Raw genomic sequence first — 26,997 nt, forward strand, 5'->3', positions numbered from 1 at the left:
TAGCCATCCCTCAGGCCATTGCTGGTGTCTCTGTGGTCTGCAAGTAGACAGCAGTTTCTGACCAGAAGCTGCCTTAGCGATGCCCTTGATGACGATGAGGGCAAGGAGCGGGTGATGCCTGTCCCTAGGTGTGCACTGTCACCAGGACAATAGGTCAGAGAGGGTCATGACCACCCATGGCCTCCGTGGCCAGTTCAGGTATCTGTGAGCTGGGCTCAGTGCTCAGAGCCAAACCCAGAATTAATTTTACTAATGAGACCTGAGAGGTCAGGTCATGGGAGTAACCGCTAAAGATGCTCTTGGACCCGGGTTCCCATCAATGACTGATGGCAGCACTTCTTTAAAACAGGTTGCAGAGACTCCTGGTGGTTTCAGTCTTCAGCAGAAATGCTTTCTTGTGTCTTTCAGAGGTGATGGAACCCTTTGGTTTTACGGTAAGCATTTGACAACTGTCAAATTCTGTAATCTTAGTTGGGATTCTGCTCATTGAGCCTCAGGTCCAGCTTTCAAAAGCTGCTGCTGACCTGACTTCCTAGGTCTTTGACTCCTTCACAACTAGGCTGAGTTCTGCTTTTAGGTAAATAAGCTCTTCTGCACAAGGTTGAGGAATTACAGAAAAAGGAGAAAGAGAGGGTGGACAGGTGGTGGATGGGATACCATCAATGACCGTTTATTTTGGATGGCAAATAAAACATTAAACAAAGTAGGTAAGTTCCTATGCCTTCTTGTTTAATATGACAGCTTTAATTTTACATGGACATTAGTGGATATCATGATAATTCTTGGTTTTATAAAACTCACAAAAAATCTCTTGCTTCCAACAGATCCTTGCCACCAAATCCCCCTAAAGTACAGTTTCCTATTCTTGCCCACATGCTGTCCCTCTGTTCTATATTTGCTTCTGTTTCCATGGGAAGGTCTCTTTGATGTTCTCAGATGCCGTTTCAGCAAGGAAAGGGAAGGCTGCAGAGCAAGTGCCCCCGTCAGAGGTGCGATAGCCCCAGAAACAGGACTGTGGCACAGGGACCCTTATCATGGTGCCCTCTCCTGACTTGGGTGCTTGCTGGTTACAGCCACACACTCAGCTTATGAAGTGGATGGCTCTCCTGTGTGTTTAGAGAGGCAGAGGCAGCAAAGGGTAAGGAAAGGAGAGGTGGGAGGAGGGACCGCTTGAAAAATCCAAACTGAGTGACATTTCTTTCCAGCTCCCACAGACATTGTATTCCAAGGGAAAGAATGCAGCATGAATTGCCCAATGCCATTCTGAGAATTTTCAGCTGAGAACAAGAGGACCAATGGGTGACAACAGAAACATCTCTGTCTCTTGGAGTGGTAGAGAGACTGGGTGCCTGAGAAGTTCCACAAGGATGCCCTCCTTAGTTCCCCTTGTCTGGCAAAAAATGAATGTTTAGGCAGATGCCCACCATATGGAGACCGTGCAGTGAGTGGGTGCTGTCAGCCAAGTGGAAGTGCCTTTTCCAAAAGTGCCACCAGGCTTCGGGCTCCCCAGTTCTCTGACAACCCTTCTATGTTGTATTCTTCCTCGAAAATCAGCAATCCCTGAAGCTTGTGTGCATGTGTGAGAGTGTGAGTGTGCACATGTGTGCTTGTGCATGCAGCTTTGACACAGCAGCTTTCTGGTCCAGGACCCCCTCCCCACCCACTCACCATTTGCATCATGAGAATATTCTATACCAGACACAGTGCATCTTCGGAAAACCATCTTATTCTCAGTTAAAGTGCCCGTTTTATCTGAGAAGATGTACTGTATCTGCCCTAAGTCTTCCGTGATGTTCAGAGCTCGACACTGCAGCTGTGAGTCTGTTTCTTCATCGTACAACTCTACATCCTGGTTAATGAAGTACACTTGGCAGACTTTCACAATTTCAATGGAAACATATAAGGAAATTGGGATCAAAACCTGGAAGACACAAGACACAGAATGAATGGCTGTGAGGACCAGGGAGCTGCAGAATTAGTCCAATCTATTTAAATGACAAATGACTACAACCACAGGTAGGTAAGGACTATACTGTACCTTTCAGAGCTTAAACAGGTTGGTTTAGAGTCAGTATTGGAAAAGTACTAGGATATTGGCAAAGAGTTTAAACTAGGACAGCCTATGGTGCCAGTGCAGAGCAGAAATCCACTACTGTGTTTGAAAGTATGGTAACCATGGCTTGGATAGAGGCAAGCGTTTTCATATTACTAAGTTGTGCTTGAGAGAAGCTAGGAAAGAAAAGAGAGAAAAGAGAAAAAAATCACATGACACAGTCAGAGTCATCGTAAGCAAAGTTTCCTCGCACCACAGTGGCACTCTGCCCCCAGGCTGTCCTGGGGCTCATGGCCACAGGAGTGCCTGTCCCGCAGACACAACCCCACAGTTCAGAAGAGAGTCTTTTCAGAGGATGGTTTTGTGTTTAAGGACAATTTCTGTGATCTTGTACAATACAGAGCAAAGAGAAGACGACTTTCAGAAGGATATTCAGTTATGCTTTGACAATTTAAGGATAACCTCCATGAAATCAATGTTTAATTTTCTATTTTTTTGTGGAGTTAACAGTATTGAACTGATGTTGATTGGCTCAGAATATCATATCTAGACTAACAGGATTCTCCTGGTAACTTAAGTAAGTTAATGCAACACCTACCACAATACTAACCCAAGGCTAGAAGAAAATTTGCATTTACAAAAAAAGACAGTGAAGTAAGACAGAGAAAGACAAATACTGTATGATCTCACTTATATGTGAAATCTAAAAAAACAAACTCATAGATACAGAGAACAGATTGGTGGTTGCCAGAGGTGGGGGTGGGCAAAATGGGTGAAGGGGGTCAAAAGGTACAAATTTCCAGTTATAGAATAAATAAGTCATGGGATGTAATGTACGGTATGGTGACTACAGTTAACAATACCAAACTGTGTATTTGAAAGTGGCTAAGAGAGTAAATTTTAAAAGTTCTCAACACAAGGAAAAGAACATTTGTAACTATGTGTGGTGACGGACCTTAACTAACCTTATTGTGGTGGTCATTTTGCAACATCTACATATATCAAATCATCATGTTGTGCACCTAAAACTAATGTAATGTTATATGTCAATTATATCTCAATAAAACTGGAAAAAAGTTACAGAACAGAAAGAATTACTAATAAAATAATAAGTGAATTTCTTGAATAATTCAAAACCCCATATGAATCACCATAATAGTTTCAATCTCTTTTTCCATCGAACTTTTTATGAGAACAACTAGGAAATAAATTACCACTTTGAGTTCCAAAAAAGAACCCTTGCTATTTTGGAAAGTTAAATAAGGCTGTTTTCCATTGTGTGAAGCACAAGACAGCAGAGCTCCCCTCCTAGGCAAAGCTAAGCAAATGCTCACTGGTCACTCTGTGCTCCCAAGGAGGTTGACAGTGATGCTCACAGTCCCTTCTCCACTCTTTAACAGGCTTTTTGGGCATAGATTCTCAATTAGTGACTGGGAGTCTTTGGGTAGGCATGTGAATTAGTAATGATAATAATAATAAACAATCTCACTAAATGCAGTGTGATATCCTGAATTGAATCCTGGAACAGAAAAAGCACATTAGTGGAAACACTAGTGGAATCCGAATACGTCTAGAGCTTAATTCATGGCAAAGGACCAAAGTTGGATTCCTAGTTTTGACAATGTTCCATAGTACTATGATACATTCACATCTGGGGAGCCTGGCTGAGGACACATGGGAACTCTCTGAACTATTTTTTGCAACTTGTCTGTAAATCTTAAAATTATTTCAAACTAATGTTGTGATTTTTTTTAGAAGTAATTGAATAGAAAAACAAAACAAAAGAGAAAAAATGATAAAAACTAACCCTACAATACTTAAGAATCTTAAGAACAGCAAAGGAGAATTTTACCTTGAAAATCCCCAAGAAAAGACTATAAATAAATTAAGGGGAAAAACAAAATGCAGCATGTTAGGCAGGTACATTCATGGTCCTCCAGATGCAGAGATTATAGGAAATTCTTGGCAGACTATGATGACTTGAAGTTCTCCTCAGAGAAGTAAAGCAATTATTGTACGATACTTAGTACTGTTACCTGCAGAACTATTATCATGGTCAAAAATGAGTACACTGCAGCTGTGACTGGGGACAAAGAGCTCCCATCAGACTCGGGAACATCGAACAATGACTTCTTCTCTTTGTACCGCCACACCCATAGTCCGTGTCCTGTAGTAACGTTCAAAGAGAAACGTCATTTATCCAAAGGAAAAATAAGAACGCTGTAGTGCAAATTAAAGCAAAACTTTAAGACTGTGACTCGACGCAGCCACATGTGGGTTTATCAGCTGCCTTGCCACGTCAGAAAGCAAAAGCACATGGCACTGTGGCACCCACGATCAGACTGCTGGATGGCAGCAGGACCTGGACCTTTCCTCACACCATGTTGGCACTAAATGGCACCACTGGTTATAATGCAGGAATTGAAGGTGCTGGCAGCTGCCGTGGGAAACCCTCAGAAAGGAATTTCCCAAAGAGTGCCTCATAAAATGCCAGTTTTGTCAGTAGCCTCTGGATACTGCCCATTATTGTCCCTTCTTGGAGGTTCAAAATGCACTATCACAGACTCTGAGAGGCCAATGGCAATGCACATTATTTCATCATCCGGGTCTCACACCTATCTGACAACGGAAGCCCTTTTCCTGTCCCATACACCTACGTCTCCCAGACCACGACACCCGCTGGTGCATGATGGCAGCTGAGCAGGGTAAGTGGTAAAGGTCATTTACCTAGAGGCTCAACACACTTCCCTGCAAGGTGCTCCCAAGGCAGTGTGCTGGGTCTGGGGACTTAAGGATGGAGAGCACCAGAGCCCACATGCAACCCAACTGCCAGCTCCTTCTGAGGATCCCAATAATTTTTTTCCTCTTTTCATGGAGTTCTCATTAGTAGCATTCATGCTTCTCCTGCTATTACTCTCAGTTCATCACCAGGTTACTTCTTCCACTGGAATCATTACTAGTGATATGATTAAACCATTCTTCTGTCCAAGATGTTGCCAATTCGAAAAATAACATTACTTCACCAAGCCCATTCATCTAGGCATCTCAAGATGGCCTATGCTGATGCAAACATCCCGTGATTCCAAGTCAGTGACAAAAGTGCATTTTAACTTTAGATCAGTGGATCAGGACGAGTTATGGGCAGCCTACCACGCTCACCTGGAGGCTGTCCAGCAGCACCCACTCATTTGTGACCCGTCAAGGAGACTTACCAATCGCTGAGAACAGAGACATAAAAACAAGGAGGAGGACACACCAGAGCACATCGCAGTTCATCTGCCTCTCAAGCTGGCTGCGCTTGTAGCGGGGCCCGCTGTTATTCAGCAGAGCCTTGGTTTCGTGTCCTATGGGGGAGAACGAAGGGTCACAGTGAATCAATGCCCAACAGTTAAGGGATGCACTACGCTGACTGCATGGTTTGAGGTATGATGCTGCTATCCAATAACACTTATGGGATAAGCTCAGTCAATAACAACTGTGGAGAAACACATGGGGAGAAACAGGCTAAAATGCTCAGAGAACACTTTTGGTTGAGGTATTATTAGAAGTTTTCCTTCTTTTTATTTTGCTGGCTTTCCAAATTTTCTACAATGGATAGATGCTGCTTTTATAATTAGGAAAAAAACCAGGAAGCAATGTCCAAGAACACGCAGCCCAATGTGGCCAGCCAGTGCTGTCACAGACTGCATGTGACACGGCCATGCCTACCCGCGTAGATGACGATGCCGACAACGGCCTCTGTGTTTCGGATGGTGCAGCCTCGCAGCAACAGGTTTTCTTTGTACAGCCCAGCCTTCTTCCCATTATCGTGTATGCTGTCGAGAAAGAGTTGGCATGAGTCACTCGGATGCTTACATGTTCCTTGTGGCTCAAGTAGCACTGCCTTTGGGAAGGAAGGCCTGGATGCTGGACTTGGATGGGGAACAGGGAAACTCAAGAGGGGTGGCTTGTCTCAGTGGACCTCTGCAAAGGCTGAGGGGGAGCTGGTGCTCACCAATAACTGGGCTTCTAGAAGCATCTCAAGAAACTGATATTTGATTGTTTACTTTGCCCATGGGCTTTGTGAAAAAATAAGAAATAGATATATTGGTCTCTGCCTCCAGTTCCTGACACTGGGCCCCTGAAACCTTGTAAGTAGGAGTGCTAGGAGAATCTTTTGTTCTAATATTTAGTCTCTGCCCCCAGTTCCTGACACAGAGCTCCTAAAACTCTTGCAAATTCCTAAGTGATAAGAACAGTAGGAGCATCTTCTGTTCTAATATTTTGTCTTCGACCAGTTGTTCCTGACACAAGATACTAAAGCCCTTGTAATTTCCTGGGTGATAGTAGTGTCGTTTGTCCTAATGAGGCAACTCTGGGTGGGCTCTTGGATGGCTCCTGGATGGGGGCTGATCACCAGAAAGAACGAGCCATGATTAGAAGCTTGGAACTTTCAGCCTGGCTCCCTATTCTCTAGAGAGAGAAGAGGAGCTGAAAATGGAATTAAAAGTCCATCATGCTTCCATCAAACTCCTGAAAGTATGGAGTTTGGAGAGCTTCCAGGTTGGGGAACAGGTAGAGGTGCAGAGTGGAGTCCAGAGAAGATACTGAGGCTCCACATCCCTTTCTACACACTTGCCCTACGCATCTCTTCTCTCTGGGTGTTTGTCTGTATCCTTTATCATATCCTTTTATAATAAACTGGTAAACAGCAAGTAAACTGTTTTCCTGAGTGCTGTGAGCTGCTCAAGCAAATTAATCAAATCTGAGGAGTGGGTCGTGGAAACCTCTGATTTATGGCCAGTAGGTGAGGAGCACAGGTGACAACCTGCACTTGTGATTAGCATCTGAAGTGAGTGTAGGGGGCAGTCTTGTGGGACTGAGCCCTTAACCTGCGGGATCTGACACTATCTCCAGGTAGATAGTGTCAGAATCAAGTTAAATTGTAGGACATCCAGCTGGTGTCGCAGATTTGCTTGATGTGGGAAAAATCCACACAACTGGAATTGGTGTCAGGATGGTCGTAGACTTATCTTCACCACAGGGATTGACCACAGCTAAAGAGGGCAGACGAGGAATGGGGGACCGAGTTGGGAAGCTGGCCAAGGAAGGCCCTGCTAGGTAGTCACCCACCCATCTCCTGCTTATCATATAGAGCACTGCTCCTCATCAGTACCTTGTGTGTCACAAAGATACAATGATTTCTCCAGTAAAGGGGATGATAGTGGTTTCAGCAACATTTTCTGCATCCTTTTTTTCTTATAAAAAGTCAAAACTTTTAGAAATGCTAATATATTAACTTTGAAATGTGGTAAATTCTATGAGACAATTTTATAAATTCGGTTTCACTGCTACTTAGATTCAGAGGGATAGTCCAAGTTCAAGCCACTAGTTGTCAAGCTCGTCTTCTTGGCTCACTAATGATGGCTGTGTCCTCACCCATGCTAGCGAGGATCCCCCCTGTGCTAGAACCACACTAGGACAGACATGGTCCCAGGAGCCTGAGGAACAGGTCACAAGAGGAGGCACTAGAGACTTGTGGAACTAGAACTGGGGCCCAGCTTAATCTACATCAGACAGTGCCACGGAGAAGTGGGCCTTCCAAGAAGCCACCTCCTCACACCCTCAGTGGACAGCACTCCCCACACCTCCCCAACAAACCCATAGCCCAAACCCCTTCTCTGTAGTTCTTGAAGCTCACCAAGGGCCCCTGTAAATGTTTTCCCTCCCACCAGCTCCTAGCATGGTGCCATTGACACGAGAACAGAGCTGGTGTGGAGAGGTGCAAGGTCAGAAGAAGCCCACAAGGTTTCCAGGGAAACAGAACTTCCTGCCACATCTGGAGCCTAGTCTCTGGCACGAGGGGCAGGGCCACCTCTCAACCTTAGACACAACCCTGTTCTTCACAACCAGGGAAATGAATATATTTTCTGGTGAAGAAGAGAAGCTAAAACAGAGAGACAAGGCCAAACTGTGTCTGGGGGGGCACACTTTCCTCAAGCCTGTTATTCACAGTGTAGCATCGGGTCCCCTGCACAAGATGTGCAAATGAGCATGCAGGAGGATGCTCAGTCAACACTGTCCATGGTTCCCTTACGGCAATTCCAGGATAGAGTAAAACTTTGCTTTAAAAAGAGATTCAAGCCTGAAAACCTCACTGCCAGCTAAAGCATCCAGAGACTAGCGTGTATAAGACATGACACTCAAAACTCGGCTCCCGCATCTGGAATGAGTGGGTGTCCGTGGCCACAGTTCTGTCTCTAACAGCCAGATCTAGCAAGTATTTCTCAGGGACAGGAGTGAAGAATGAATCACCTCAATCAAGGTTCCAGGCATGCTTTTTTAGGACAAGAGATGAACTCAATAGAAACAAAAATATTTCACATTAAGCTTTCTTTGACATGCCCAACACTTTTTAGCAACTACTGTGCTTTTTAATCAGATCAAGCCAGACCAGCACACATCCCCAGCAGGTGCATCGGCCTATATGAGGAGCATAGCCACAGGGACAAGCAGTGGACCATGGGACGAGGTCACACTCCTGAGTGAAAGACCCTGGTATCAGAAGCCAGAGGACACCAGAGGTGGGAGGAAGGGAGGCCAAGCTCCAGCAGAAGGCTGAAAAACGGCATCACCAAGCAGGCTTGGCCTCTGAAGTGCTGCCTGGGATTCTGAGTGAAAAAGTCCCTGCCAAGAGTGGAGCAGGCCCAGGGCCAAGCAGGCATGAGGCCTGACTCCAGGAGGGCACACACAAGAACATGAACCCATCAAGCTGCCCTCAGCGCCTACCTCTTTCTTATGGGTTGACTTGTGTCCTCCCCAGAATTCATATGTTGAAGTCCTAACCCTGGTATCTCAGAATGTGACTGTATTTGGAGTTAGGTATTTAAAGAGGTAATTAAGTTAAAATAAGGTCATATGAATGGGCCCGAATCCCTTATGATGGCGTCTTTATAAGAAGAAGGAATTCAGACACAGAGACAGACAAGTATAGAGATTAAGATGATGTGAAGACACAGGAGAAGATGGCTGTCGGCAAGCCAAGGAGAGAGGCCTCAGGAGAACCAGTCCTGCTGACACTTGATCTCAGACCTCTAGCTTCCGAAACTGTGGGACAATAAATTCCTGTTGTTTAAGCCGCCCGGTCTGTGGTCAGCCTGAGCAAACTGATACACCCTTCAACATTTCATTTGAGCCCTTAGAAGAGCTCCTCTAGTCCATGTGTTCAGGCCTCTGACTCATCAAACCAATTGTTTCTAAATCAAAACTGTCCAAAAGTAAAACATGATGGGAGAGCTGTCTGGTGATATGTCCTGCCCACTGGCAAGTGCCACATGCAGGCTCCTTGGGAAATGGCAGAGTTCAGCTAAAAAGTGTCCTGCCTGTCTTTTCTTCCTCAGAAGATGTGTCTCCCTGACAGCTTGCTACTGGTGATGGATCCCACGTCAGTGACCATACATCTGAGTCCCAGCGGGTGAAGGTGCTGACAGGGGCCTGCAACCCATTTCCCCCAGGGCCAGAGGCCCTAGCGCAGAAGTCCAGGGACCTTGGACAATAGACTGCAGCCGATTCCCTCCCTAGGTCACATCACCTCCAGCACCCAGAGTCCTGGGCCCTCCTCTCTGCTCCAGACCAGGTACTGGCTCCACCATCGATCCAGTCACCTGGACCAGCATCCTTGGGTATCCTTCTTTATCCCTCCTCCCTTATTTTTACATCCACTCAAACATCAGTCCTCAATTTCACCCTCCTCAATGGTTATTTCTTTAACCCACCTCCTTCTTACTCTCTGTGCATCATTGCCCTAATTCAGCTTTCCACAGTTCTCTGCCAGAAACTGCAAAACACCCCTTGCTGGCCCAGTTGCCACCAGCCTTGGTCCCTCCTGTCCATTTCTCACACAATCCAGACCAACCTTTCAGTGTGCATGTCTGAATGTTACATTCTCCTTGGAGAATCCTGTATGAACTTCTTACTTCCTCTAGCTTGGAATGCATGACCCAGCCCACTCTGCAGCTCTTTCTGGATCCTTTCTGTGCAGGATTTCAGCCCCAGCCACCCAACACTACACAACCTGCTATCCATGCTGCCTTTCACCCCAGCACAGCCCGTGCCAGCCTCTCTGCCTGGAGGAGCTGGGCCTGCTGGCCTGGGCTCACATTTTGCAGGCTTCAGGAAGATTCTCTGTGCTAAGTACCCAGGCCCTGCAGCCAGGAGACTGCAATATTCTTCTGTGCTTCCTTGTCTCCACTTCTAAATATGGGACTCATACTTTGTTCCAGTTTGCATCCCTGATGTTCACCTCAGTGCCCAGCAAATGCTGAAGGTTGCCTTGCCCTTGGCTTCAGGTTGGGTCCATCCACTGAAGATGTCAGAAGGACAATGGAGGAGTGGACAGAGGCAAAAGAGGATGGGGGGCTTATTCCCTGGCTCCCCCCAGGGAGAGAGCACTGGGCTGACCATGCCCCTGGACCAGGGCTGTGAGTCTCCTCAGGTGGCCCCGAGCATGAGTCCCTGGTGGCCACTTCTTCCCTGGGACTGTTGGGCCTCACAGTGGTGACAGCTCAGCTGCTACTAACCCTTGTGGCTCCCCTAAGCTCCACTCGCTCCACTCTCCAGGAGAAAGGGACTTTAGTGGATAGACCCCTCCACTTACGCAAACCTGAGTGCCTGATCCTAAGGGTACCCTGACTGACACAGGCAAGGTGGAAGGAACGATAGATAATTCCTTCCACTGTCAAACTCTGGGCAGAACTTTCTTTAAAATTATAGTTTTTTAAAATTATCAGGTTTTTGCTTATCTATGGAAGTGCAGAAATGACTAACCATGTGCCTTTTGCCAATGTTAGATTTTCTTGAGTTGTAAATATGTTAGTTAAAGGTGCCAAGGTAAAATAAAAATACTCCAATTTTAAAGAGTCTAGTTGATGAGGTTATAGTTCATCTTAATGCCTGGTCATTGGTAGTGAGGACATTTGAGACATAAGCCCACACAAAGCTCCATCCAGATGCTGGGCAGGAGGGATGCCGGACATGAAGGCTCTGCTTTTAGTAATGACCCTGATGTGGTCTCCTGTGAGGTGACAGCGGTCGTGGAGCACGTCATCTGCCGAGGTGGCGAGGCAGCCCCAACAAGCACGTCCTGGGCTCTAGACGGCAGCCGGTGCTCATGCAGTCCTGTGTGGTTGCATGAGACTCCACAACACTCAGGAGGGAGCTCAGAAGCTGTTCTGTGGAGGACTTTGGGGTAAGAAATGGGACACAGCTTTACCATTTGAAATGGAATTTTGCATCAGAGGACTAAACCAATCAACTTTTTTGCTTTATTTTTTAGGGGTAAGGGGAAATGTTTGATTGACTGCTGGCTTCAAAGGCCACCCATGGTGTGCCATGAAAGTGGCCGACCACAGCCAAGCAGGGCACCCTGAGCTGCCAGGTGCACTGGCCTCTCTGGGCAGTGGAAGGCCAGGGGCTGAGGGCAACTCAAAGGGTTGAGAGTGCTGTTCCTTCCAGTTCCTAATTATGAGGATTTCATTGGCACTTAGGTACACAGATTGCATTAAAATGCACCCAAATAATGAAGCTCCTGACACTTTTTCTTTTCTTTTTTTTTTTTTTTGCTGAGGAAGATTAGCCCTTAGCTAATATCTGTGCCAATATTCCTCCACTTTATATGTGGGTCAAAACCACAGCATGGCTGACAAGTGGTGTAGGTCCGCATCCCGGATCTAAACCCAAGAACCTGGGCCACCAAAGTGGAGCACACCAAACTTAACCACTACGCCATGGTGCCAGCCCTCAACATTTTTTTTTTTAACTGCTTGAGATATGTTTCATATACCATAAAATTCACCCACTTAAAGTGTACAGTTGAGTGAATTTTTTTTTGTATATTCACCAAGTTATGCAGCTCTCACTATCAGCTAATTTTAGAATATTTTCATGACCAGAAAGAAACATGGTACCCACTGACAGTCACCCCTCATTCCCATCCCACCTCCACCTCCTGGCAACCACTAATCCACTCCTGTCACTGAAGATATTTGTATTGTGGACATTTCATACCAATGGACTTGTACACTACAGCTAACACCACTCTCTTGCACAAAGCGTTCTAATTCAAGACGTCCTTCACACATACTCCTTCACTCTGTTCTCAGGTCAGTCATTGTTGCTTCCAGAATTAGGAGGGAGTGAGGGCTCGGAAACGCAGGATGACTCTCTTTAGGCCACCTGTCCAGGGGAGGAGGAGAGCTGGAATTCAGACTTGGGTATTCTTGCTTGCAAACCCAAGCTTAGTTCTCCAAGTGCAAAAGACTAAGGTTCGAAGGTCGGACTGGCTGGTCCAAATAAGACTGAAACCTACTGAAACGGCTGTCGGCTGGGCTCAGCCTGCAGGTTGGGCTCCCTGGCATGACTGAGGCAACAGGGCACAGCTGTGTCAAGGCTGAAAGGAGGCCACCCTAGGCAGATAATGAGAGCAAGCCAACCAGCAAACCAGGAAACTGGCTCGGCTGCTGCTCAGCTCCCTGGTCTAAACTGCAGGTCTACTGCCCAGGTTAGCTCCACCCCTGAGCATCAGGACCAGTATGAGGCTGAGGCCCCCCTCTGGCTGCTGACAGGACTCAGGGGTGTGAGCAGGCTGCTCCCCTCTCCTCTGCACTCTTCCTGCAGCAGTTCAGCCTGACTTTCTGGGGCCAGAGGGCTGCTCACTCTGGTTGCACCCCAGAGCCACGGAGGGAGGAACTTTTAACACCCTGACATTCCTGTAGCAAATCCAAATTCCCCACCTGGTAGATGTGGCAAGTCACAATGACATGGGGGTCTAGGCACACAGATGGCCAGGACTTCGGCCCAGGCTAAGGGGTGAGACTCAGGGCAGCCAATTTGTTGGAAAAATTAAGGAAAAAGCCTGGCAAGACTGGAGAACAGAATGGGAAAAGATTTCACACAGGGGACAGTTGCCCTCTTCACGTTTCTCTCTCAGGCAACATGTCAAGGAGGACACTGGTGCTGGGAACCCTTGCCCCAGTTGGCCTGGCTGGTGACAGCATCCATCTGAGGGGCCGCCTTCTGAAGGAGGCGGCGGGGGCGCTGAGTGAGCCGAGGGCTGCGTGTGGGGGTGGTGTGGCACTGGGGCTGAGTGAGGATTCACGGGACACTGCCCCTCATTGGTCACCACCCTCTCCACACAAGGAAGTCGCCACACCCCATCACATGCCCCAGAGAGCTCTACCAGCTTGGCCTTTTGTGTCTTCTCTCTTCCTAACAAAAGCCCCTGCTCTTTTTTTGAAGATTAGCCCTGAGCTAACATCTGCCACCAATCCTCCTCTTTTTGCTAAGGAAGCCTGGCCCTGAGCTAACATCCGTGCCCGTCTTCCTCTACTTTATATGTGGGACGCCTGCCACAGCATGGCTTGCCAAGTGATGCCATGTCTGCACCTAGGATCCAAATTAGAGAACCCCGGGCCGCCGAAGTGGGACATGCGAACCTAACTGCTGAGCCACCGGGCTGGCCCGGCTGATCTTTTTTTGAGGCTTTCATTTCTGGCCCTGTCCCTCCTTTTTAAGCCACATTTCTGTAAAGAGTGGTTAAGCAATATAATTCCTCTTCCATCTCCTGCAATGTGGAGTCTGCCGTCTCAGGCTCCCCTGGCAGTGTGGTCCTCTCTTCCTAGGCTCCCTGTGAGGTCTAGCATTCTACAGACCTCCTTCCTAAACATCCCTGCTGTGCCTCCACTGCTGGGCATCGCCCTTGGAACTGCATTCCTGTGACAACAAGGCCTCCTGCTCCTGACTGCTGGGGCTACCATGTCTTCATTCCTTCCCTCTCTTCCCTAACCCTCTGCCCCACCTTGGCCTGGCCTCATCCCTGACTTCAAACATGACCTCTACGCAGATGGGTCTCAAATCTCTACCTCCAGCTCCCACTCCCCTGATTTCTTGACCCATATTTTTTTTTTTCTGTCAGCTGGGTCACTCCACCTGATGCATTTGCCAGTTCCTCAAATTCAGGAAACCTCAAAACCCCATCTTTCTTCGTCCTATAGCTTCTCTGACACATATACTGAAGACAAACCATCCTCCCAGCCACCTCTTCAATTGGATCTTCCTGCCTGGACACATTCAATCAGCTACCTCCCTCCTGACTCTTCTCTCTCCCTGCTCTACAGTATTATCTCTAATAGTAATATTAACAAGAGTAGCAGTAACCATAATAGCGGCGGATACTCATTAACCCACCCACCCTTCTGAAAGCTTTCTGTGGACTCAACTGACTAAACTTTGCACTGATGACACAAGGAGCTCCTGTAATTCTCCCCATTACAGAGATAAATCAAGTCAGGTTGTCTACTTGAGGTTATTTGGCTGGACAGTGTGGGCTCCAGAGTGCTCCAGCATCAGCACTGAGCCACACTGTTTAATCTCCTACCACAAAGGTAGTTCCCTGAGGGTAGGCCCGAGAGCTGCTGACTTAGGGGTGAATTGCCTTCAGTGTTAATCCAGCTCTAGCGCAGGCAGCAAAGGGGTGAGCAGTCGTTGGAGCATAAGAGCGCCACACCTTCCAGGGCTCCAGGGGGACCCCAGAGATGCAGAGGAGACTGACTACAGTGAGGTGAGGTGTACAGTCTTGGAGAAGGACGTCTACCCTTTTTCTGTGGTAGTGTTGGCCCCCAAAAATTACCCCATGAGCAAGAACGTCCACAGAACATTCTCTCTAGAGGTTGACACTGCCTCCTTCACAACAGGTATTTCAGGGTCTTTGGAAACCCAGTACCTGCTCTGTTGAGAGATTCGTGGTGGTGTTGAGAATGGTGCCATGTGAGTGAGGTCCTGCGGACACCAGGTCAAGGGGTCCTGGAGAAGATAGCCCAGGGACCAGAGAGGTTAAAAGTCCACAGCAGACCAGTTATGTGTGAGTAGTTGAGTATTCTCCCCCAAACTGTACATACTACATTTTAATGTTTCCTTATGAGTTTTGCCCTCCTTTAATTGGTTCCTTGAAGGGATGATCTGACATTTTCCAAGTTTGTGATCCTCAGGCAAGAATCAGGGCAATTTCAGTGTTACTGGGCCATCACTCATCAGCAGACAAATTTCACCCTTTACTGTTAACACTTTTTATTTGTTGATTCAGCCCACAACATGACGGAGAGCCTACTGTGTGCTGGGCACAGGCAACGTTGCTGGAGGTGTTTGTAAAGCAGAAGATTCAAACTTATACCAAAAGCTCTGGGAAGTGGAGCCCACTTTCAGAAGCAGAAAGTGGGGCAATGCGTCTATGTGGGGGGGGGGGGCACTCTGCAGCTGGACCGCTAAGCAGCAGACTCGTCAGCTCCCACCTTGAGTGGGAGAGCCGGCCAGAAGGCCCCGAATTCTCCAGACAAGAAATCTAGGCCTGCAAGAGTTGACTGATGCACAAAAGATTGAGCAGGAAATCAGGGTAAGTCAAACCTGTGCCCTCAGGTTCTTGCTTACACATCTCCTTTCGTTCTTTGTGAGGTCACCTCCGACTGCCCTGGTGTGCAACTCAGCGACTCCTTCATTCTCCCTATTCCCTCCCATGTTATTTTTCCCCACACCAACTGCCTACACACACACACACACACACACACACACACACACACTATTATTATTATTGAAATTTCCAAATGTATATGAAAGTAGAGAGACTAGTATAATTACCTCCTGTGTACCCAGAGCCAGCTTCAGTAAGGACCAACACATGGCCAATCCTGTGTCATTTATCCACCTTTTCTATCTTTCTGTTTTGGAGCAAGGGACTGGACTATTTGACATATTATATCTTGTACTTATTGTTGTGTTTATTGTCGCCCTTTTCCTGTAACTAGATGAAATGAACATAGAGGCAGGGATTTTGTCTATTCGGTTCATGGTATGATCCTCAGAGCCTTGAAGAGGGCCCAGTATTTTGTAGGTGATCAACAACTATCTTTTCAATGGGTAAAATCATAAAGGAATGAATGAATGAACTCCACCCAGGCTCCAGGTGTCTGGTCCCTGAGCTACCATTAATGGGGCCACAAGTAGTCAGCTACCCTTCCCTTGTCACTCCCTCACCTTCCCAGGAACCAAGAGGGGAAGGAAAAGCAGTCACTCTTCATCACAGGCTGCTCTGATGAGTTCCTACTGCATGTAGGATCTTACCAACTCGTCCCATAAGCAACCAAGAAGGCTCAGGTGCAGGGCAACACTCCTCAAAGGTGCACAACATGGCAAAGAATACGAATACTATTTTAGAACTGGTTTGTGTGTGTGTGTGTGTGTGTGTGTGTGTGTGTGTGTATACAGAGACACATTTCAATATACAGTTTGTCAAATAGGATGACCACTTCAGGCAGATGTAGGATACTCACATGCAACCACGAAACCTAGTCAGGTCGTTGTTTGGCTTCTCACACTCGATTACGCTGGTGAAGGTCAAAGGATTGAATTCAGAGACCTAGAATAATATAGCATGTAGACATTAGAGAAATATGGACTCAGACTGCTCTGTTCTAAAAGGCACTTGATTTTCTGTCTAGCATCCATGGCAGGGAAATGTTACGGAAGAAGGTCTCTGTCTAGTAACCTTTACAGAATCCCCATGCACACAGCACTTAGACCATGCTTCTTCCTTTTTATAATGAATGATAGCTAATCATTATAGAATGAAGAGAAATTAGTAGAATAGTGAGTGAGTGAGCTGAAAGGATGTAGCTCTAATGCAAAGTAAGAGAATATGAGATTACAGCAAAGGAAGCCACTAATGATGGGAAGGGATGAATGAGTTTCTTCAGAAAGACCAGCACCTTCCAATTTTCTATACAGATTCAGAGAAGCAAATTCCATCTGGAAAATAGGAAATTATAATAAACTATCATTTCCTCAATGTGTGCTAAAAATCCTTCACATATATTTGAAGAAAAACGTTTAAATAACCAATGTGTAAGGCAGTAATTTCTTTATTATTCTGCTTGATGAAAAAATGACAGCTCACCCCAAAGAAGGTCTTTCATTTAGAATTTTGTGACTGATAGATATAAAAGTGCCATAGAGCATATGAAGAGATCAGGAGTGGAGAGAGGGAGGAGAGGGAGGAGGAAGAAAGGAAGGAAATATAGAAAATAAGCCTTTAGTATAAATAATGGGCAACAATTCATGGACTTTTTAAAAATCAGCTCTCTCTTATTAAGCTTGTCATTCGCTTTTCTCTATCAAGTGTCACAACATGGTGAAAAGTCAAACTGTCTTTGCTCACACAAGTAAATCATCACAAAAAAAAGTGCAACTGGTAAAAAATCACAGAACTGGCAGAAACATGGTTGACCCCACCCCAGATAATTATTACTCCACTATGACAATGCAGTCCCTGGCACAGAATACAGCCATAAAGGTAACCACTCCAAAGGCAGTTCTGACCATTTTCAGTGCGTCCTGTAGGTTCAAGAGAAGACTCACTAGATGATAGTAGCGCAATTCAATAGCTAAAATTAAAATGTCATTTTAAAAAGCTCTTCTTGGACTTTAATTAGCCATCAGCCCCTCTCCTTGGACTGGAATGGCCTCTGGTTCTATTTCCAGAGTGAGGCTATGTTTCCAGAGCCCCGTGTGGATTATCTTAAAGCCAGTTGGTTGCTTTTTCCAGGGCAGACATCTGCAGATATAGCGTCCAGGATGGCCATGAAGGGAGTGAGTTCCAGAACATGCCAGGATTATTCTTGGCAGACAAGGAGGGGAGACTTAAAATACTCTGTCTCTGTTTATTATTCTTTCTAAGAAAAATGTACTGTGCATGGCTCAGAAATGGTAGGACATTCTGTCTCTGAGACTCCAGAGCTGCATTCATAATGTTCTACCAATGATCATATACATTGGGGAATGTGTATGGCCATGGCACCAGATGCCTGGCTTCATCTGCTTCGTCTGGAATTGGGGAGGATTTTGAGGATTTTTACAACTGGAGAGATCTTTAGAGACTGTTATGAGTTGAACTGTGTCCCCCATCCCTACCCCCAGAATTCATATGTTGAAATCCTAATCCCCAATACCTCAGAATGTGACCATATTTGGACACAGGGTATTTAAAGAGATAGTCAAGTTAAAATGAGGTCATTAGGGTGAGCCCTAGTACAATCTGACTGGTGTCCTTACAAGAAGAGGAAATTTGGACACAGACAAGCACAGAGGGACGATCATGCAAAGAAAAAGGGAGGAGATGGACATCCACAAGCCAAGGAGAGAGGCCTCAGAAGAAACCAACCCTGTGGACATTTTGATCTCGGACTCCCAGGCTCAGCACTATGAGAAAATAAATGTCTGTTGTTTCAGCCACTCAGTCTGTGGTATTTTGTTATGGCACCCCGAGCAGACTAATACAGAGCCCATCTTTGAGTTTCTCATTTTAAAAGGGTTTCACATCTGGAGTGCACCTTTTGGATGAGAAAATTATACTTACATTGATTGTTTTTAACTTAACTGGCGATGCAGTTTAATACCCCCATTTAAGAAATATATTTGTTTATCCCTCTATCCACTCATCTACCCACCTGCTTCATTCCAAACTGGCTTCAAGGCCATGCCCTAGTCATCCTTCAGCCAAGGTTTTGTCAACCTCCCCTTGGAGCATGGACAGAATGAGACACCCGAGCCTACCCTTTCCTTTGGAGTATGTTGACTCTACTTTTTTTAAAAAAGCAGATATACGGTGGGGGAAGATGAAAAAGTTCTGGAGATGGACGGTGGTGATGGTTGCATAACAATCTGAATAAAATTAATGCCATAGAACTGCATACTTAAAAATGGTTAAAATGGTAAACTTTGCATTATGTACATTTTACTACAATAAAAAAAAGTTTAAAAAAGCAGATATAAATGAACATTGAGAACTGATTGTAAAAAACGAATTAATCATCAAGTAGAACATACAGCCCAGAAATCCAGGAATGTCAGGACAAACATGGAAAGCCTCATGCGTAAGTCATTCTTGAGGGAGCCACTGTATTACTTCACCTGCATCATCTGCATCATCATCATCATCATTGTCATCAACTACAATTACAATTCTGTAAATGTAAAAAGCTTGCTAAATGCCAGGCTTTGTGCTACGTGCTGCTCATCGCTACTTACACCACTACTATGGGGTTGGTTTTCATACGACCTTTAAGGTGATTAAGGAGCATGTCCAAGGTCATGCCCAAAGTCAAGAGGCCTTGGAGTGACTGACGGAAGTTCCTTGGCCTCTCAGACATCCAGCTCAGCCACCGACACTGACTGAACCTATCTTGCATTAACAGGAAAAGACGACGCTCTGCTTAATACGCTGGAAAGTATATAATTGATTCTACAGAAATTTCCAAAGAAACTTACACATGTCTTAAAGTTTTAATGTTTTCCAACAAGTAAATGTACCCAGATCTGATGGTCTATACCCTCTTCCCATCTTTAGCAATGCCCGTAGATGTGGAGTTAGCAGAGTTCACCCAAAAGTGGACTAAAAGATCAGGAGCCATGTGATTTAGTTCTAGGTGTTCTGATTAATAAATATGAGAGTTTTGCAAGTGAAGTGAGGGCATTTAAACTTGGATCCCCGAGGTCTCTGGAGCCCTGTGAACCCACAATCCCATGGGACGCAGAGGTGATTCTATTCACCCCAGTGCTTGTGATGGCCTCAGTATGGAGAGGCACTGCAGAAAGAAGCAGCCTTACCTTGCCAGTGTTCTTGCTCCTGCAGGCCCTCAAGCCGAAGCTGCCAGCCCTCTGCAGCTTGGCCACGGTAAGCTGAGCACCTCGGGCCAAGTGCAGCTGATGACATCAAGTCAATGACATCACTCACTGCAGAGCACGCAGGTCCAAACCAGTACCTTACTGGCAATGAAATGCTCACAGTTTCTGCTGCCATACTCCAAATATTTCTCAAGCTTCTTTGAACAAAGTGATTTGCCCTTATTAGATGGAAAGGAAGAGGCAGGGTGGTGATGCAGGGTCGGCCCCTTAGCCCTGTCTTTGAACTTGCATTTCTGCTAGAAACTGTAGCAGCTGAAATCTCTGTGAACAGAGTCACCCCAGAGGGTGGTCCCTCTCTCTTTCCCTCCATAGATGCCCAGTGCCCACCTCTTTCTGATGCTCAGCACCCCCTCTAGCCAGAACAGGTATCTGTGCAGGTGCTGTGTACCCCTGTTCAACCACACGGGACAGGTTTGATATGTTATTCAACGGTGCCCATACCATTCACTGAATGGATGCTTGATCCATCTGGAAGATTCTGTTACCAATCTTGTATTTCACATTTGCATTAAATGAATTACTAATAAGTACTCAATAAAAGCAAAAGTGGACTTCCCCCATGCTAAAAAAGAAGCAGTGATGTCTGGAGGGACATTTATAGTCCATCAAAACAGACACCATTATTTTTTATCATAAAAGAAGTGAAAAAAAATGAGTTTACATTGCTTGGCCGATTGGATAAGCAAGTACTTCCAGCAGGGACCCTGCCTAGCTCTCTATCTGGAGATTTCAAGGTGAGGCTCTCTGCCTTGGTCTCTGGATGACATGGTCACAGAGGAGCCTGGTGAGAGAACGCACAAAGCCCAGGAACTCCACCTACTCACCAGCAACAGGACATGGAAAACACATGCTCCTTGTGTTCCCTGCATCTGGGACTCGGTCCTGAAAGTGCCCTTTGTGTCACCTGTCATCAGGCTCCTGGTCACAAGGGACTCAGGGTTTTCTCTCTGCCTCCACCCTCAACATCACTGCCCCACACCGGCCTTTGAAGGCTGAATGCCCTACATCAGCTGCTGCCCTACAAGGTGAAACCTACACCCTGACACAGCTGCCAGGCTCTGCCCAGGGAGCCTTGAACTGACCCTGTCAGCTGCCAGCCCTCCCAGCACCTGTTCATTCCTCCCATGTGGCTTGTCCTGGAGAGGCACAAACCTTTGTGCACAGCTTCCTTTGCCCTCCCATCCTACTCTACCTGGAGAACTGCCCTCTACATTTCAGGATGTGACAGCTCCCCACCCTCTGAGCTTGCATGGCCCCTATGCACACACGCTTGGCTGGAGCCGGCTCCATCTCTCCTTCACTAGACCTCAGGTTGCCTGAGAACAGAAGCTATGTTCCCTTGAAACCAGCACAGAGCCTCGTGCACACACAGCCCAGGGGTGACGAATGCTTATTCCACAAAGATTTCATGTACCACAAGCTTCCAAAACATCCCAGAGATCCATGCTGTGCTCTTGGGGGCCTACAGCCCCTGCTTGCTGGGTGGCCCCCCCACCCACTGCTGGGGAACATGGAACTCCCAATGGGGGCTGGTAGGGCTTCTCTGTATTCCAGAAAGCACAGTCTCTCTTTTATAAGTTTTTTTTTCACTTGGTAGTAATATAAAATGATTTCTTCAGAGTCTCTAATCTAGCTGCTAGAACAATATCTGAATTAATTTAGGCAAAGCATTTAACCCAAATTAATGAAATAATTACCCCAACTTGTTTTGCTGTTTCAATCCAATTTGTTTAATACATGCCTGTCAGTGCTGTGGGAATTCAAAGGAGGGCAGATGGGCCAATACTGATGGGCGAATGAATGAATGAATTTACTTATTTACTGCAAAGACTGTATTGTCAAAGCAATATTTTCAACTAGTTAACCTGAAATGGGAAAGAAATTGTCTTGTCTACCACAGTGTCCCCTGGCACACAGTGGGTACTCAATCAGTATCTACTAATAAATAAAAATCTGAATGGAACTGTAGGCATTCTGGTCCTGGTGGCAGCAGACGTCAAATGTATGAAGAGCCTTAAATCAAAGGAACCTTTTCTCCAATAAGCTTCATAGATTCAGTGTTACTTAGAGCTTTTGCTCCAATACAAATAGAAATAGAATAGAAACGATCACAAAACACATCTAAGTAACTATTTAATCTACCATTGCAATAGTCGTGACTGTATTATTTAACGTGTCCTAAATATATCAGTGCATAAGTAGGTTGGCACAGCAGCCCATGACAAAGCACTGGACTGCAGGCAATACAGCTCACGACAGTCTCTGTGCTGTCATTATCTCCAGGGAAACAATGCTGACAGGGACCATGGGACAGACGTCAGGGCCTCAGCGGGCCTTACAGGAGGCTCCCGGAAGCTCAGTGCCTTTGACAGCTCATAGGGGAAAGTGATCAAGGGGTGTCTGGGTTTCTGCCTTCTTTTTCTAATTGCAAATTTTCCTGCCCTAAATCCAAGCATTAGAGACCAAGTGCATCTCTGTGTCTGAAGGTAGAAAGCCAGCCTTTCACTCCTGCAATCTGCCCTGAACATGCAAGAGCCAGGCCTCCCTTCCCTCCCTGTCTTTTCAACCTTTGTTCCCTTCCCTCCTGCTGTTTCACAGTCAGAAAACCTCCCAGCTTTCATTTAGATGGTGGCAAAATTCAAAGGCTCAGAGTCCTGGGTTTGAGTCTGAATTCTCAAAATCAAAAGTCTTTCTTTCCCTCTCAGCTAAAAATGCTTCGTGCTGCCTTTGTGGGCTGTGATTGCCAGCAGAATTCCACTTTCTCTTTTATCAAATGTATTTAGAGAATCTAAGGACTGGCTATGCCTACAGACAGTAAGCAACAAGAGCTGTTTTATAGAAAACCAACTTCAAAACCTAAATGAGGGCTGTTCTTTAAAACAGCCCTCTCAGAAGAACCTGTACTTAATCCAACAGGTGCCACTGCAGGAGACATGTCTAGAGCAACACTATTGAGCTGCTTTGCCCCACCAGGTTGCAAGTCAGCCTGTCTTCTTCACAGCCACAGGCCTCTGGTCCCTCTTTCATCACTACCAGTGGGCGTGATGGTGTGAGCAAAGACGGGGCTGCAGGGTATGAACCTGCCACGTTCTGGAGATGACTGAGCAGAAAGTCCAGCCGGAGAAAAGATGCTCTCTTCTCACCAGGTGGTGGAGAAGGGAACTGGAGTCTCAGATTCATTTATAACGAAGTGAATCCTGAGGCCAGATCTCAATGGTAACCATGGAGGAGAAAGTCATACTGCTGGCTAGAAGAAACTCAGGATGGAGGATAGAGAAAGAAGAGGTCAAAGAAGAAGCTCTTGCACTAATCTGGGAACTGACTCTGAGACTAAAATGGCAGCAGGAACATGGAATTCTAAAGCACAACCAGACTAGCTCAGTCATCAGGATTCAAAAGAAAAATTGTCCAGCATTAAAGACATGCAATTTGGACAGACCATCTGGCTGAGGGCAAATAGGAACAGTGGACAAAACATTTCAAACACCAGCCTGAAGGTATCCGAGATTGAACAAGAAGGTGAGGAATACCCAAACAAGACCCAGAGAGTCCACACTGGTCTCTGGGGCCTCTTTTCCCTTGGAAAAGTCTAGTTTCTGAAAAAGTTGAGAAATTGAGTGGAGCCATTGAGTCAAATCTTGGAGTATAGGACCTGAATTAGTTCACCATTTCTGCTGTAACAAATTACCACAAACTTGGTGGCGTAAAATAATATAAACGTGTTATCTTAAGTTCTGGAGGTTGGAAGTTGGAAATGGGTCTCACTGAGCTAAAATCAAGGTGTGAGAAGGGCTGAGTTCCTTCTGGAGTCTCTAGGAAAGAATCCACTGCTTGCTCTTTCCAGCTTCTAGAGGCCATTCACATTCCTTCACTCATGGCTTCCTTTCATTTTCAAAGTCAGCAACTGAGGATGGAATCTTTCTCCCACTCTGTCATCTGGCGCTCACTCTCCTGCCTCCCTCTTTCACTTACAAGGCCCCTTGTGATTACACTGAGCCCACCTCAATAATTCAGGATAACTAGAGATAATCTCCCCACTTCAAGGATAGCTAATTAACCACCTTAATTCCATTTGCAATGTTAATTTCCCCTTATGAAGTACCATAACATGTTCTCAGGTTCCGGGGATTAAAACACGGGAATTGTTAACGGGCTATTATTCTGCCTACCGTAGAATTCACCAACAGAGGGGCCTGTTAAACAGCTATGCTTTTTAATGTGTCCATGAAGAACTGAACCTCATAGAGTGAACTGGAAGAAAGAGTGGGCTTTTGTGTAAACTGCTACACAGCTTAGAGTCAACTTGGTGGCCCAGAAAATCTCAACCCCTAAAATTGAGTTAAAGTGATTCCAGACTTCTGGAACCCCCAGATACTGAACAAAACAAAAGTCCCCTCTTAACGAAAAAAACATAATCCTAGGCGTCAAATGATTTATAAAACACAAATTTCCAAGTGCAACGTCAGACACATACTCAAAGATAATCAGGTATAAGAGGAGAATAAGGCAGCATGCAACAAGATCCAAAAAACACAAAAATAGGAAGCAGCTCACAGGGACTTTCAATTACTATGCTTGCTAGGATCATGAAGCTAAAGCCAAGGCTGACATTCTAGAAGAGCTGGAAACCATAAAATGTGACCTAATGGTCAGATTTGAGAAAAACAAAAATAAAAACAAAAAACTAGACTTGAAAAAAGAACTCAATTAAAAGCGCACTGAATGGTTCAACAGTCGATTTGGCTGATCTGAAGAGAAAATTAGTAAACTAGAAGAAAGGTCAGAAAAATTGATTAGAATAAAGCAAGGGGAGACTAAAGACTGGGAAATAATAGAAGAGGGTAAATGCATAGAGGATGGAGAGGGAGGGGCTGATGTATATGCAATTGGAGCCCTAGAAGAAAAGGAGAGAAAGAATTAAGCAGAAGCAATGTTTAAAGAAATGACAGCTGAGAATTTAGCAAATCTGATAAAAAGTCCCCAACCACAGATCCAAAATCCTTAAATAGGACAAAAAAGGGAGATTATACCTAGGCACATGACACTAAAATGCTGAAAACCAAAGAAGATAAAATCTTAACAGGAAATTGAGAAAATAGGTCAGTGTTAAACTAGAACTAAAGAAAATACTTAAATAGTGTCCTTCCAAGAGAAGGAAACATGGCCCTGATGACAAAAGGGTTAAAATGCAGGAAAGAATGAAGAGCAACACAAATGGTAACTGTGAGGGTAAATATAAATGCATGTTGGCTGTATTAAATATTAATAATGATGTCTTAGGGGATTTATAAACAGACTTAATTATAACACATGACTCTTTTTAACAAAAGGTCCTTTCGTTGTCCAGGAAGAGGATAAACATCAGTTCATATTAAATACTGATAGGTCCAAGACGCATGTTGTAATCTCTAAGCACTAACATAAGAGTAAAGGAGTGTATAACTTTCAACGCAACTCAAGAAAGAATAATAAAATTCTCAATCATGTAAAAGAAGGCAAAAATGGAGGGAAGAAGGAAAACAGATCAGGCAGACCAAATAAAAACTAAAAGATGGAAGTTTCAGACTCAAATGTATCAATAATAACATTAAAAGTAAATTAAGTAAAATCTTCTAATGAAAATATAAAGATCGTCAGAATGAATAAAACAAAACTCAACAATATGAAGTTATAAGAAATATACCTAAAATATACAGATATCAGAAAACAATGTGAAAGGATGAAAAAGATATCTGGCAAAGAGTAACAAAGAGAAAGCTAGTGGGCCTGTATTAACATTAGAGAAAGCAATTTTGAATCACAAAGAATTTCTATACACAAAAAGGGTTATTTGAAATGAGAAAAAGTTTAATTCATTAGGAGCATAAAAATAATTCTAAATTTACATACTACTAATAACATAACTTCATGTTACAGATTGCAAAAATTAAGAGAAACAAAGAAGACATAAACAAATTCAAAATCTCAGGAGATTTTAACACTCCTTTCTCAATGTTTGCTAGAACAAACAGTCAGAAAACTAGGAAGGTATAGAATTTTGAACAGCACTATCAACAAACTTATCCTCGTGGACATATATAAACCACTGCACTCGACAACCGTAGAGTGCGGTCTCTTCAAGTGCACTCGCAATGTTTACAGACAGTGACCACATTCTGAGCCATAAAGCAAGTAACAAATCTCAACAAACAGAATTCATATAGAATTCAACTACACCATAGTTAAAAATAAGAAGAAAATTATTTTAAAAAACTCTCAGGGGCTGACCCTGTGGCCAAGTGGTCAAAGTTCCACACGCTGTGCTACTGCGGCTCAGGTTTGCGGGTTCAGATCCCAGGCGTGGACCTACTCCACTTGACAGTCATGCTGTGGCAGCATCCAACATACAAAATAGAGGAAGATGATTGGCAATAGATGTTAGCTCAGGGCGAATCTTCCTCACACACACACACAAAACAAAAAAACATTCTATTTGATTTGACATTGAGGAATACAATTCTAAATGACCAATTTAAAGACTTAAATGACCTAATAAATGACCAAAGGAAAAAAGTCACAAGAGAAATTAGGACATGTATTTACTTAAACAATATTAAATATACTATGCATCAAAACTTGTGGGATATTGCTTGCTTTCAGGGAAATTAATATTAAAAATATTAAAAGCTGATGTTAATGAGCTAAGCATCCATCTCAAATATTGGAAAATAGTAAATGAAGTCTAAAGAAAGTTAAAAGAAGGCTATATTAAACATAATAGCAAGAAAAAACACAAATATAATAACTAACCCACCCCAGAAAGACAGAATTGAAATACATGGGTACAAAATATGAATAAGAGAAATAAAAAAGGGGACATCACTGCAGATCCTATATACATCAGAGGTAAAAGTACTATATGAGTAAGTGTACGCCAATAAGTTTGAAAATTTAAATGAAAAGGACAAATTACTAGAAAAATACAAATTACTAAAATTTGTAGTAGAATAGTACATATTCTAAACAGTTATTTAACTTTAAACAAATTAAAAGATAATTTAAATCTTTCCACAAAGGAAATTTTAGATTTGGATGGTTTCACCAGTGAATTTTACCAAACATCTGAGGAAGAAATCACACTCACCTACAAAAGCAATTCAAGTGATGAGAATAAACACTTCTCAACTGATTTTTATGAA

General features: G+C 44.7%; 1 protein-coding gene across 1 annotated transcript in view; it reads right to left on the reverse strand.

The window, feature by feature from the left end:
- Positions 1–26,997, reverse strand: part of ATP10A (ATPase phospholipid transporting 10A (putative)) — a 179,326-nt gene that overhangs the window by 46,700 nt on the left and 105,629 nt on the right. The window contains 5 exon segments of the mRNA XM_014844398.3: positions 1,669–1,921; positions 4,090–4,220; positions 5,266–5,397; positions 5,762–5,868; positions 16,411–16,496. Coding sequence (XP_014699884.3) covers positions 1,669–1,921; positions 4,090–4,220; positions 5,266–5,397; positions 5,762–5,868; positions 16,411–16,496 — 709 coding nt within the window.

This window comes from Equus asinus, chromosome 2 (genome assembly GCF_041296235.1).
Source record: "Equus asinus isolate D_3611 breed Donkey chromosome 2, EquAss-T2T_v2, whole genome shotgun sequence".
Classification (NCBI taxonomy): Eukaryota; Metazoa; Chordata; class Mammalia; order Perissodactyla; family Equidae; genus Equus; species Equus asinus.